At 39.3% G+C, this 12,916-nt stretch overlaps 1 protein-coding gene across 6 annotated transcripts in view; it reads left to right on the top strand.

Moving 5' to 3' along the window:
* Positions 1-8,225, top strand: part of DCT (dopachrome tautomerase) — a 118,451-nt gene extending 110,226 nt beyond the window's left edge. For 5 of the 6 annotated variants that reach the window (XM_025364237.1, XM_025364234.1, XM_025364236.1 and 2 more), the window contains 2 exons: positions 2,422-2,623; positions 5,450-8,225. In XM_025364237.1, the coding sequence (XP_025220022.1) occupies positions 2,422-2,623; positions 5,450-5,628 (381 nt within the window). In that variant the 3' untranslated portion in view covers positions 5,629-8,225. Of the gene's footprint in view, positions 1-393; positions 438-2,421; positions 2,624-5,449 lie in introns of all 6 variants that reach the window. The other variant, XM_025364231.1, reaches the window with a different exon arrangement.
* Positions 8,226-12,916: the final 4,691 nt, after the last annotated feature.

Here is a 12,916-nt window from a genome sequence, read left to right as displayed (position 1 = left end):
TCCTGGATCATCAGCTCCACAGGCTGTGTTTTATTCATCTCAAGCCGCATCACTACACCCGTTTCACCACCTCTGCCTTCTCATTCTCTGTCTGGATCTCTTAGCTCCCCTCCCACCCAGGGGGCAGCAGTGTGGAGGAGAAGTCTCAGACCTGACATTCCATCTGTTCTCCTTCGTGGAACCCAGGAGAATGGGGCGGCATCTCCAGCCTCCCAATGCTGAGGAATAATGGGGCTTTTCCCATTTCACCCCTCCCTTTCTCCCCTGCCTCCAGGAATGGGCCACCTCTGCATGGGGCAGCAGGTCCCAATTCAGCTCACACTGAGAATGTAAGAACTACAAACAAAATTTCTATTGAATTTTGTGTCTTAAAAAAGAGAGAGAGAGAGAGAGAGAGAGAGAAGGGGACCAAGGAACTCCCTTCCCTACACATGCTGGTAACCATGGGCCTGTGAGGCTCTGCTCAGGCTTTTTTCCTTTGTTGTGCTTATCCATTTCTGCGTAATAGATTACCCAAATACTCAATGGCTTGAAGGTGACCATTCCATTTCTTACCATTCCTGTGGGTCAGGAATTTTGGAAGGGCTTGACTAGGCAGTTCTAGCTTAGCATCTTTCAGTGCAGTTGCAGTCAGATGGTGATAGGTGTTGGAGCAGCTGTGGACGGGCCCACCATCTGTTTTTCTTCCTGAAATCTTGAGCCTCCCCATCATGGTCACTCAATGTGAGTTGGTTTGGGCTTCCTTACGGCATGGCTGCCTCAGGACAGCTGGACTGCTTATTTGATGGTTCAGGGCTCAGGCACAAGATAGGACCTGCAATACACTTTATGATTTAACCTTGAAAGTCACAAAATGTCACTTCTGCTGCATTTTATTGGTTATAAAAGAGTCAGAAACTCATCAAGTTTCAAGGGAAGGCCAGTTGAAGCCAACCTTCAATGAAGGAGTGGCAAGATTCTAGAAAAGCATGTTAGTCAAGAAACATCGTGTAGCCTTCTTTGGCAAATATATATTTGTACATCCCTAGACACTCTGGTTATTTGCACAAACTGTTTATGTAAATAAAGCTGCATGACACTGTCATCAGCCAACACATACTTAGTAAACATTGACTCCGTCCACGTTGTATGCTAAGCCTGAGACTTCAAAGGTGAAAAGTCCTTATCTTAGAGCTTAAGGAGTTAGGATCTTGTTAGTGGACATAGATACATAAATAACAAGTTATAGTATCATTTGATCAGTGCTATAAATGAGGTACAGGGTACAGTGGTGCATGGAAGAATGAATACATTGAATAAGTATTTCCTGAAATAAGTACCTCCCTTTCTCCATGTGAGATACCCTGGGGTGACAAGCTCTGGGGTTCCGGGTCGGGGGGATGAGCAAAAGACACTGCCCCGAGCTCCTTGAACTTACCGTCCAGGAAGGAGTGAGGAACTCCAACCACCACCGTCGAGATGGGACTGAACTCTCAAGTTTGTATCATGTTACAAAATCAGGGCTATCAGTGTGGAAATTTTGCTCTTAATATTCAAAACATATAGTAATTGCTATATTTTAAAAGGACTTTAATGGCTTCCTTGAGAAAATGTAAATGAGCACTTTGTACATGACATTTCTAGACTTTCTTTTGCTGGCATAACAGCAAGAATTCAAGTGAGAGGTTATGAAATGAGTAGACAGAAGAGTATTCCTGGTGAGAAAAATTTACTGTTCCTTTATATTATAATATTGATACAGATTGAGTATCACTTTTCTGAAATGTTTGGGACCAAAAGTGTTTGGGATTTTGAATTTTTTCAGAGTTTGGAACACTTGCATTATACCAGTTGAGCATCCCAAATCCAAAAAATCCAAAAATGCTCCAATGAGCATTTCCTTCGAGTGTAATGTTGGCTCTCAAAAAGTTTCAGGTTTGGGGGATTTTAGATTTTAAATGTTCAGATTTCAGACACACAACCTGTAAACGCAACTTTTTCTTTCTCTCCTGTTAAACCAAATCATCTCAATACTAGAACATGTATCTTATCATACTTGCCTTTTTCTAAATTTCACAGTTAACACATATATGTTGAAGTCCTCAAACGTTCAATCTGCAACCAATGTTAAATCCAACATGAACTTTCATTTTCACCCTTGACAAAGTGGTTTATCATCCTGCTTGGAGAAAGAGGTTCATACATCATTGAAAACTTCACTGTTTTTCTTTCTGAAATCTTGAGCCTCACCATCATGGTCACTCTGTATGAGTTGATTTGGGCTTCCTCACGGTGCTATACAGAAGGCGGTATTCCACACATGGGTATACAGAAGATCCCATGTCAAGAAGAAGTTATTCCACTTTAGAGAAAGCTCCAGTCAGGTTGGTGTGATCGAAACAGACTGATTCATGTTAAACGCTGTGTTCAACTGTCTTGCAGGTTCTTCATTCCTTTACTGACGCCATCTTTGATGAGTGGATGAAAAGATTTAATCCTCCTGCAGATGCCTGGCCTCAGGAGCTGGCCCCTATTGGTCACAATCGGATGTACAACATGGTTCCTTTCTTCCCTCCAGTGACGAATGAAGAACTCTTTTTAACCGCAGACCAACTTGGCTACAGCTATGCCATTGATCTGCCAGGTAACTAACACAACTTCTAAATGGGTGATTCATTCATCGTCTAAAGGAGCTAGCTTTCTTTCTTTTTAATGTAAACCAAGACCTTTAACTGAAGCTTTCAGGTCTAGTTAGGTTTATTGACCATTTTTCTAGCATATGCGTATTTAGCAAAACGAGCCTTTAAACTACCAATTAAACATCAGAAAGGGACTAATGAGCTGACTCTTGTTTTAGAAAACTGAAAGTTTTTAATAGTTCTTATTAAAGGAACTATCTACTTCTACACCTGACTTGACAATTCTCTCTGAATTAGTTGGATTAATAAAAAGCCTCTCTATGGTTGTTTCAAATTTCTAACCAATGAAGTAAACAGGCCTGCCTCAAGGAATAATCTCTAAATCCAGCTAGTCCCTGTACAGTGTATCTGCCCAAAGTCTTAGCCTAGAAAGCAATCAAGATGATTTCAGAGCTCAGTCTCTCCCTCTTTGACCTGAGTCTTTCAAGCCTGGTTGTAGTGGGATGCTTGGGCAGAGGATTACGTCAAATCAAGTTCAAATTTATGAAAGAGCCTAGGTACAGAGGGCCTTAGATGCCAGGCAGAAACTCCAATAAGATACCACCTCATACCCATTGGGATGACTGCTATCAAAAAAATAGAAAATAGTAAGTGTTGCCTAGGCTGTAGAGAAATTGGAATCCTTGTGCATTGCTGGTGGGAATGTAAAATGATGCAGCCACTATGGAAAACAGTATGGGGATTCCTCAAAAAAATGGAACAAAGAATTACCCTATGACCCAGCAATTACACTTCTGGGTATACCTAAAAGAACTGAAAGCAAGGTCTAGCAGAGATATTTGCACACCCATGTTCATAGCAGCATCATTTACAATAGCCAAAAAGTAGACGCAGCCCAAGTGTCCATCGTGGATGAATGAATAGACAAAAGGTGGCGTATACATACAATGGAATATTATTCAGCCTCAAAAAGGAAGGAGATTCTGATACATGCCACAACATGGATGAACCTTGAGGGCGTTAAGCTAAGTTTAATAAGCCAGACATAAAAACAAATACTGCATGACTCCACTTATATGAGACTATGAGATAGTCAAATTCACAGAGGTTACCAGGGGTTGGGAGGGGAGAATAGGGAGTTACTGTTTGGTGGGCACAATGTATCAGTTTTACAAGATGAAAAGGTTCTGAGAATGGATGGTGCTAATGGTCGCACAACAATGTGAATGTACGTAATGCCACTGCACTGCATATCTCTGCTAGACCTTGCTTTCAGTTCTTTTAGGTATACCCAGAAGTGTAATTGCTGGCTCTTAGGGTAATTCTTTGTTCCATTTTTTTGAGGAATCCCCACACTGTTTTCCATAGTGGCTGCACCGTTTTACATTCCCACCAGCAATGCACAAGGATTCCAATTTCTTTTTCTTTTTTTTTTGAGACGGAGTCTGGCTCTGTTGTCCAGGCTGGAGTGCAGTGGCCGATTTCTCTACAGCCTCAGCAGCACTTACTATTTTCAAGGTGGTCAAATTTATGTTACGTGTATGTTACCACAATTTCTAAAACATAATTTTTAAAAAAACTAGCCAGATGATTTGGACAAAAGCAAAAGGCAACCATTTTTGGGTCTTGAACAAAGAAATGGCAGAATCAAAATATCTGTGTTTTAAGAAGATGAAGTCGGCAATAGGTGCTGCTGGATTGAAGCGGGAGGAGACAGACCAAAACCCTCTTGGAGGAATCCCATCAGGACAGGTCAGGACCTCCCGGGGGATTGCAGAAAAAGGACTAGAAAGAGAATCTTATATTTAGGTGAGTGTAAGCTATAGAAAAATTCAGAAGAGCTGAAATTAAGAACAGTTGGCCAAAGAGAATATAATTTTTAAAATAAATGACAAATAGGCATACATATATTAAAAATGAAATTTGGCCAGGCGCAGTGGCTCACACCTGTAATCCCAGCACTTTGGGAGGCCGAGGCAGGTGGATCACCTGCAGTCAGGAGTTTGAGGCCAGCCTGGCCAGTGTGGCGAAACCCTGTCTCTACTAAAAATACAAAAATTAGCTGAGCATGGTGGCGGATGCCTGTAATCCCAGTGACTCGGGAGGCTGAGGCAGGAGAATCGCTTGAACCCGGGAGGCAGAGGTTGCAGTGAGCCGAGATCACGCCACTGTACTCCAGCCTGAGTGACAGAGCGAGACTCCGTCTTAAAACAAAACAAAACAAAGAAAAAACCCCAAAAATGAAATCCACCAATGTTGTGGAAGAGTGCTTATAAAATATGTTTGAATAGAGGACTGGATTTATCATGTGGGAGATTGACATTTTATTCACAACTATTCAAATGGGTATAAATATCTGCTTGTTTATTGAATGTCTCCTAGTGTAACAGCCAGTCTGATCCCTCTCACAGGCTTATCATTCTATAAAAAAGGTGGAGACAGTAGCAGAATTTCTCTACCCGAGGGTTGTATATTTTGCAGCTCCCCAGATGCCATTTTAGCATGCACTTTTACAAATGAGTTTCTAACTCACAAAAGTAGTTACATTCCTCCTTAGAGGGTTTCTTCCGCATAAGCATTTATTGTAACAAATTTTTAAAATGCAATAAGCTGTATTTAAGTAATGGGATGCCATTTCCGACTTCCCCAAGAAAAACAATTGTGGATATGATAAATAGTGAGAAAGGAGAAGATAAATTTTAGTCTAGCAAGAGTAGTTTTGCTTTATCAACAAAAAAGCATGTGAAAGCCAAGTGCGCTTGCTCTTTTTCTCTTCTGAAAGTATTCAGCTGATGAAAATGCTGACGGTAGACCCTTCTCTTCTGCTTTAGTTTCAGTTGAAGAAACTCCAGGTTGGCCCACAACCCTCTCAGTGGTCATGGGAATGCTGGTGGCTTTGGTTGGTCTTTTTGTGCTGCTGGCTTTTCTTCAATATAGAAGACTTCGAAAAGGATATACACCCCTAATGGAGACACATTTAAGCAGCAAGAGATACACAGAAGAAGCCTAGGGTGCTCATGGCTTACCTAAGAGAAGAGGCTGGCCAACCCATAGTTCTGACCCTGACAATAAAGGAACTAATCCTCACTGTTCCTTCTTGAGTTGAAGATCTTTGCCATAGGTTCTTCTATAGTGATGATGATCTCATTCAGAAGATGCTTAGCTGTAGTTTCCACTTTGCTTGCTTGTTTAACAAACCCAAACTAACGTGCTTGAGGCTACCTCTGTCTTCAAATAAAGGTAGACCTGACAGTTTATGATATCTGATAATAATCCCCCATATTGATTAAGCCTCCTCCTTTTCTGAAAGCATTTTAAAAAACAAAAAAATCCCAAAACATTGATCCGGGGGAGTCATTTAAATTTGCAGGTCAGTGCAATTTGAGACCTGGCCAAGACCATGCATCAATCTTTCTTAGCCCCAGTGTCTTTATTGATAATGGCATGGAGGTGGGAGGTGGTAGATGAATCTCCAAGATCCCTTTAAGCTATAAACATCTCTGCTTCTAGGTACCCTCCTGATTATCTTCCTTGGGCTTATTTTTCTTCTGTCCTCTTTCTTTTTCCTCTCCAGCTTAGAAGATGAGAATAAGCCTTGTTTTCTTTACAGGACAGAAAATGACTAAATGAAGGATCAATTCCGCTCTATTGTGTAAATTAGATTTTACAGATTTTACTTAAAATCTGAAGTTTTAAACAGTAGACCTATATTACAGGATTCAATAGCTAGATACACATTGATTCTATAGTGATAAATAGAGAAGATAATAAAATCATAGAGCTTCCTGGTTTGTTGATATACTACTGTAAACCTATAACAAATACAGAATTACTCTTTCCAAGAAAGGCTGACTGAAGGCTGGTGAGGCTATAAACCTGAACATGAGACAATTTGACCTGAGTCCTATTAGTCTGAGGTCTCTTTGGCTGATCCTGAACCAATTTCTTTACTAGGTAACCTCAGATGAAAAATTATTCCCACATAATGCACTTGGCTTATTTTTAAGCATTGATGTTAGATTCATTAATGTTGCAGTATACTCACAGTTACTTACGAATGCTGACCTATTAAGCCTTATTTGAAAGCAAACCATCTGTACAAAACATGGCAATTCAGAATTAAGTGGTTATATTCTGCTATGCAATCATCAGATCATGAGAAATAAGAATGAGGCAATCTTTACTACGATGTTCAGACTTATCATGATGGACCCCACTTCAGAGAAGTTAATGGCTCTTGAGATTTCCATGCAAATTTCATCTGCTCATATCTGGTTTCTGTGCATCAGGAGTGAGACTGAAGTTCTAGGATGTGGTTTGTCTGTCGGGGTCCCTCTCTACTGGAATGAATGAATGTAAAGAATGGGTGTTAAGAGGTCCCCGGAGCTGCCTTCTACATAAAGGGGGCCTAGAGAGTGCAAGACTCACCGAGAACCAGTTTTCCCCCTGCAATAGGACTGCTAAATCCAGAGAAGTGGACAAAGCCCAGTTGGAACTGAATTTGAGTTTGAATCTCATAAAGTTACAGGTGCATCTGAGAGCAGGCTCAGTGGTGAAGATCAAGATAGCCCAGAGTCCTTCATGGGGGTAAAACCCTGCTTCGGCTTTTTAGCTTCAACCACATGCATACCTTTCAAACCCTGCCATTAACAATATTCATGGATAATACAGCACTGTATCTTTCAAAGCTCCACTCTGGAATGTTTATGCTCTGAGCTCAGGATAGTTGGGGAACACATTTGTAAATCTTGGTTTTAAACAAAAAGAGAAATTTGTTAAAATGAAGATATAATTGCGCATGGTATATATATTTCTGAAAAGTTATGTATTAATCAATTATACATTAAAAGCACCAGGAAAAACTGCTTTTTATAGGTGAACTATTATGAATAATTTCATAAAGCAAATAGCCACCTCTAGCTTATCTGTCAGGTATATCAGAATTCTCATATATCATATTCTCATAAGATTTGGTTAAAGCAAGATCTATCTTAGGTAGAAAAAATAGTAATCAGTTATACTTAGCTACTTTTATCTATAGTGTGGGTTTATAACTATTATGTTTTATAATGTCTTCCTGAGAGAATTCCCTGATTTTGTAGTTCATATAAGAGAAATACAATTTTCTAGCATTTTCTGACCTTACAATAAATCAATTATGAGCACGTTTTAACAAATATTAAGGTAGCATAAACCAACAGAATAAAATGTTGGTATTTACTTGCATTGAATATCATGCAAATAAACTCAGAAAATGTCACCAAATACTGTGGGCTATATTTCTCAATGATGGGGGAAAGAATTCAACCTTGAAGAAAATGACCAGATCACTTTATGCTTATATCTTCAGTATTAGAAAAACTGCATATATGATTTTAATAGAAATGCTTTTTATAAAGTTAACATTCAGAAATGGGGTAAAATGCAATAACATGTTTCCTTTGTGCATTAAATTCCATTCTAATTCTAAAATTGACATTTGTATCTTGCTTACGATTTAACATTGTTAATTATAATACTTTTAGTGACTAGTTTTAATCTTACATTATTAAGAAGTAGAAAACTTACTAAAAAGGAAACGAAAAATAAATGTTGTTTTACAGATTATTGTTTATCTTTTGAGGATTATTGTTTTTTAATTTGTGTGCATCAATTCCCATCTTTTGGGCACTCAACATGTATACTGAAGTATATATACATGTAAAATACATAATAACCTCAGTCTGAAAAGTAATCTCTTAAACCGATATGCTATTTTCTTGGTGAGTTTCCAAACAATTGCTATTTTCTGAATCTGTATTGAACAGGTAGGAAAAGGAGAGCCAGCCTTTCCCCAGGTGAAGTTACTTTTGATATCCCCACAGTCCAGTGACTAATCCTGGGGTGGAAGCAGGCGGCTACTTCAAGTGACCGACCAGGGAAGAGAGGTCCTGCAGCAGCTAACTTGGTGATCCCCCAGGTAAGCCTTCCAGATGGGTCAGTTTGTTGGAGACCCCCAGAAGAAGAAAGTTAGAACCAATGTGGCAATGGTTATGTGAGGTTTGCTTCCACATCTAGACCTGAAGTTAAAGGTCAGGTTGTACACCCCTTTGTACAGCTACACAGTCATTATATCAAAGCACCTTGCCTTAAGTACTCAGAGAATGTTGGTGGTTGATATATGTGCATAAACGAACCAATGCACCCCTAGTGGGAGGTAATTACTTTCTGTAATGCAATGGCAAAATCTGAGGTTGAAGCTCTTCCTATTTCTGTAGTGCCTTACTTATCCTGAGTACTTTATAAATATTCTTTGAATGAATAAATGAGTGAATAAACTAATCTCAAAGTAGAAGTTTTCATTCAGAGCTTCTGACATCTGTTTTGTACTGGAGAAAACATAAGATCCATGCCTTGAAGTTACCATACAACCTATCCTTCGGATTTTGAATTGCACATATGCTAGGTGGAATTATACGCTGTGCAACCTAACACAAGGAGACACCCTTCAGATGTATTTTCTTTCCAGATGCATCTTCTTCCTACTCTTGGTAGGCCTTAATTCTACCACTTTTAGGGACTAGGATAGAAAGCTAAGATTTCCACCTACCTCTCCTCTAAGTCCTCACACGTGCCATTTTAGGATCTTCCACTGTCTGATACCCTAAAAGCTTTGTTTCAGTGTAAGGAGTTAGTGGGCAAATTATTTAGTCAGGCAAACCAATGCCTGTCTCACACTTATGGACTTAAGCAGCAATTGCTTTAGAAACTCTCCAAAGATGACAATACTTTGACTTAAGCTGTAACAGCAGTTCAAGCTGAAAAAAAAACCCTTATGAATTTAATTCTGCTTTGGCAGGGCATTAAATGAAATCTTGAAAACCATATGCAAGAATATTGTGAACTATAAGTTAGAGTTTTCTAAAAACAAGCTTCCTATCCAATACTTGCATGGTCTGTATAAATGTTCACCACAGCTGCATCTGTTTGGTAGAAGCCATTAACCCACTTACGTTATTTGCTGCATAAACTGTAGTCAGACTTCTTAAATCTAATATGACTGAATTTGGTCATTCTGTTAGCCATTTTCTGCTCTTTTGGCAGTTTATAAACAAACTAAAACCATCACAGTGCCTCCCAAGTATAATTGTACTGGTTGTAAATAATGCTAAGTAGAGATGCTTGAGCTTGGCCTTCTTCATTAAAACAACAAATTTCACTGCCAGAGTTATGCACCCTGATTACTCCTTCACTTTGTATGTTATTGAGGGTTTCTGAATTTGCAATTAGCCCAATGACCAATCTTGATTACTAGGGGAGTGGAATTAGGCTTACAATAAAGCAAAACCTGCCCTCTTGTGTTTTATTAGAAAATTGCACAATGTAGTAAAGTTCTTAAAGCTATTTTCCTCGACTGTGGTTGATTGCCTACCCAGAGTGGAAAAAAAGGTTGGAAGATTTGCCATGAATTCAGAAATCAGAACAGATAAAGCCCAATATTTAGAAAGAAACAGTTTCCTACATAGGCTCTCACAACTCCCCTTTCAATCTATTTTGAAATGTTAAATGTTTACCAGTAAGCCAGAAAAGTTTGGAGGAATATTTCAGGCCACTGGGCAAAAACGCTTTTAGGCTTGGCAAATACACACAGAATATAATTTAGTTAAATATTGTTTATATGATCACATTGCAGCTGGAAATTGGGGGAACATATTTTTTCTATTAAAAACTGTCATCAAGAAAATTTGGGGAAAGTATTTAAAACAAATGTTGGATCAATGTATTAAAACTATATATAAATATTTGAACTCAGGTGTGGGTGTGAGCAGTGTCTGAAGATGTCCTTTGGTGTAGAAAATTTGCTTTTCAAAGCTAGGAGCCCACGGTGGATTACATTAGGTGATTGGTAAACTCAAATGATAAAGAAAACATGGCCTCTTTCTAGTTTTTATAAACCTTTCCCCTCTAGGGAAATACACAGGTAAAGATTAAAGAGAAACACGTGCACATGTAATTTGCTTGCTTATTCTGGCTAGTTTTCTTTGTCAGAAAATTGGGGCTTCGATTTTCCAGCTATGTCTACCTGCTATTCTTTTCTGGGGTCCTCTCTGGAAGAATACTACAGACCTGGTGATAGTCACTGATTTTATGGAGAGAAAGGAAAAGGAAAAACATAAGTGAAGAAACTGGAGTTTGATTTGAAACACATCAAATGCTGACAGAAGATGCAATCTTTCCTTGAGAAGAACCATTAGCTTACTCCTTATTGATACGTTATATAGCATACTTTGCTGAAGACCTATTTTCCAATGCAGCAAATGTATTATTATTATTATTATTTTATTTTATTTTATTTTTTTTTTGAGACAGAGTCTCGCTCTGTTGCCCAGGCTGGAGTGCAATGGCGAGATCTTGACTCACTGCAGCCTCCGCCTCCTGGGTTTGAGCGATTCTTCAGCTTCAGCCTCCTGAGTAGCTGGGACTACAGGTGTACACCACTATGCCACGCTAATTTTTGTACTTTAAGTAGAGATGGGGTTTTGCCATGTTGGCCGGGCTGGTCTCCAACTCCCGACCTCAAGAGATCCATTTGCCTGGACCTCACAAAGTGCTGGAAATATAGGTGTGAGCCACTGTGCCCCACCCTGATACTATTATTTAATACTACTACTTAAGGTTTCATTTCATATTTTTGTTTTTTCAAATAGCAAGATTTGTCTTGATGATTGCCACTAATCAGTTTTTCCTTCCTAAAATTATTTTTGTATTTTGAGTCTTGCATTTCACATCAAGGAGGTGTGCACAGCAGAAACTATGTTGTTGGTGCTTTAAGTCATTAGGCTCATTTGTACGAGCAAATGACTGGTCTTGAAAACAGAAAGGTAATCTCTATAATAATCCATGCAGTTAGCTATTGCTTCTTTTCCTCTTCTTCAGCTGTGGCAAGCACACAACTTTCAGGCTTTCCTAGCTTGAAGTCTGATTTGAGCTGCCCATTTTCTTTACATTTTAGGCATTTTACAATTCCGAGACGTGTAGCATTTTTATAAACTCAAGGTCGTCTTCTTTCTTTCTGTGCATATCTCTCCTCACTGATGTCCTCTTATCAAGATGCAGGCTTCTTTGTGTTTTTAACATTTTTACTTGAGATATTTCCAACCCTTTGATTCCGTGCTGACTCTAAATCGTTTGCTGTCAGCTACACTGAGTGCAGATCTGGTGCGTCTCGTCTGGGCTGCCGCTCAGTCTGCTGAGCTCTTGACAGCATTATCAGGCCTCTCCAACAATCAAAGGACTCTTGCAACCCAGTAACATGCAAATTTGTTCTTTATCTGCTTCATTCTGTCACAGCGCACATTTTGCAGCTTAGCTGCACAAAAGCGGGCGTGATAAAATCGTTCTAAAGTTGACGCTGGGAGTAATGGGTGTAAATTCATTGTTTTTAAGCAACAGCCACTCACAACATGCAATTACAGTGAACTCACCTTGCAACTAGATGGCTGCCTTTGAGCTGGTTTCCCTTTGCTGGAGAGATGATGCAATTGAGTGGCTTTTATCACAGGGCAATCCGCTCACCTTTGTTGTACTTGTCAGCAGGTAACACCCCTGCTGCTCTCTGGATTTGCCCAGGCTTTTGGGTGTGTGCTTAACTATACACAGTCCCAGGAGAAAACAAATCCTCCTCTAGGTGCAGCAGCTCCTTCCCTGTTTATGTCTGTCAGCTTCCCCGACTAGAACTTGTTCTTTTCCAATGAACTCTAAAAATGCCACCACGAAATATTAATATCAAAAAGCCCACTGTATTTTTTTCTATTTGAACCACCAGTAAGTGACTTGACCTCCCTGTATGAAATCTCTGGAATAAGGGTTTTTGGCTCCCATGAATAACATTGTCTCTCCTGAGCCCAGTGACAATTTAGTTTCAATACACTCTGGCCTAATTTTCTCTGTAGACGCGAGCACTGAGTCTGTGGTCAGAGAGGGTTCTCAAGGGATATTTTCAATGGCAAAGAGGCACTTTGGGAATAAAATATGAACAGGCCTCAGCCGACGTGGAAGTGAAACATGTTAGGAGAGAGTTTTTTCTTTTTCCCTTTCCTTTTCATTTATTATTATTATTATTATTTTGTGGTAAGAGAAATGTAACGTAAAATTTCCCATCTGAACCTTTTTAAAGTGTACAATGGAGTGACACTCAGCACGTTTACAATATTGTACAACTGTTACCACCATGTTCCCAGAACTTTTTCATCGTCCCAAATAGAACTCTGTACTGTTAAAACTTCAGACAAATTATATTTGATGGAATTTAATTGAGC

The sequence above is a fragment of the Theropithecus gelada genome, chromosome 17 (assembly GCF_003255815.1).
Source record: "Theropithecus gelada isolate Dixy chromosome 17, Tgel_1.0, whole genome shotgun sequence".
Classification (NCBI taxonomy): Eukaryota; Metazoa; Chordata; class Mammalia; order Primates; family Cercopithecidae; genus Theropithecus; species Theropithecus gelada.
This window is presented reverse-complemented; position numbering and strand designations above follow the sequence as displayed.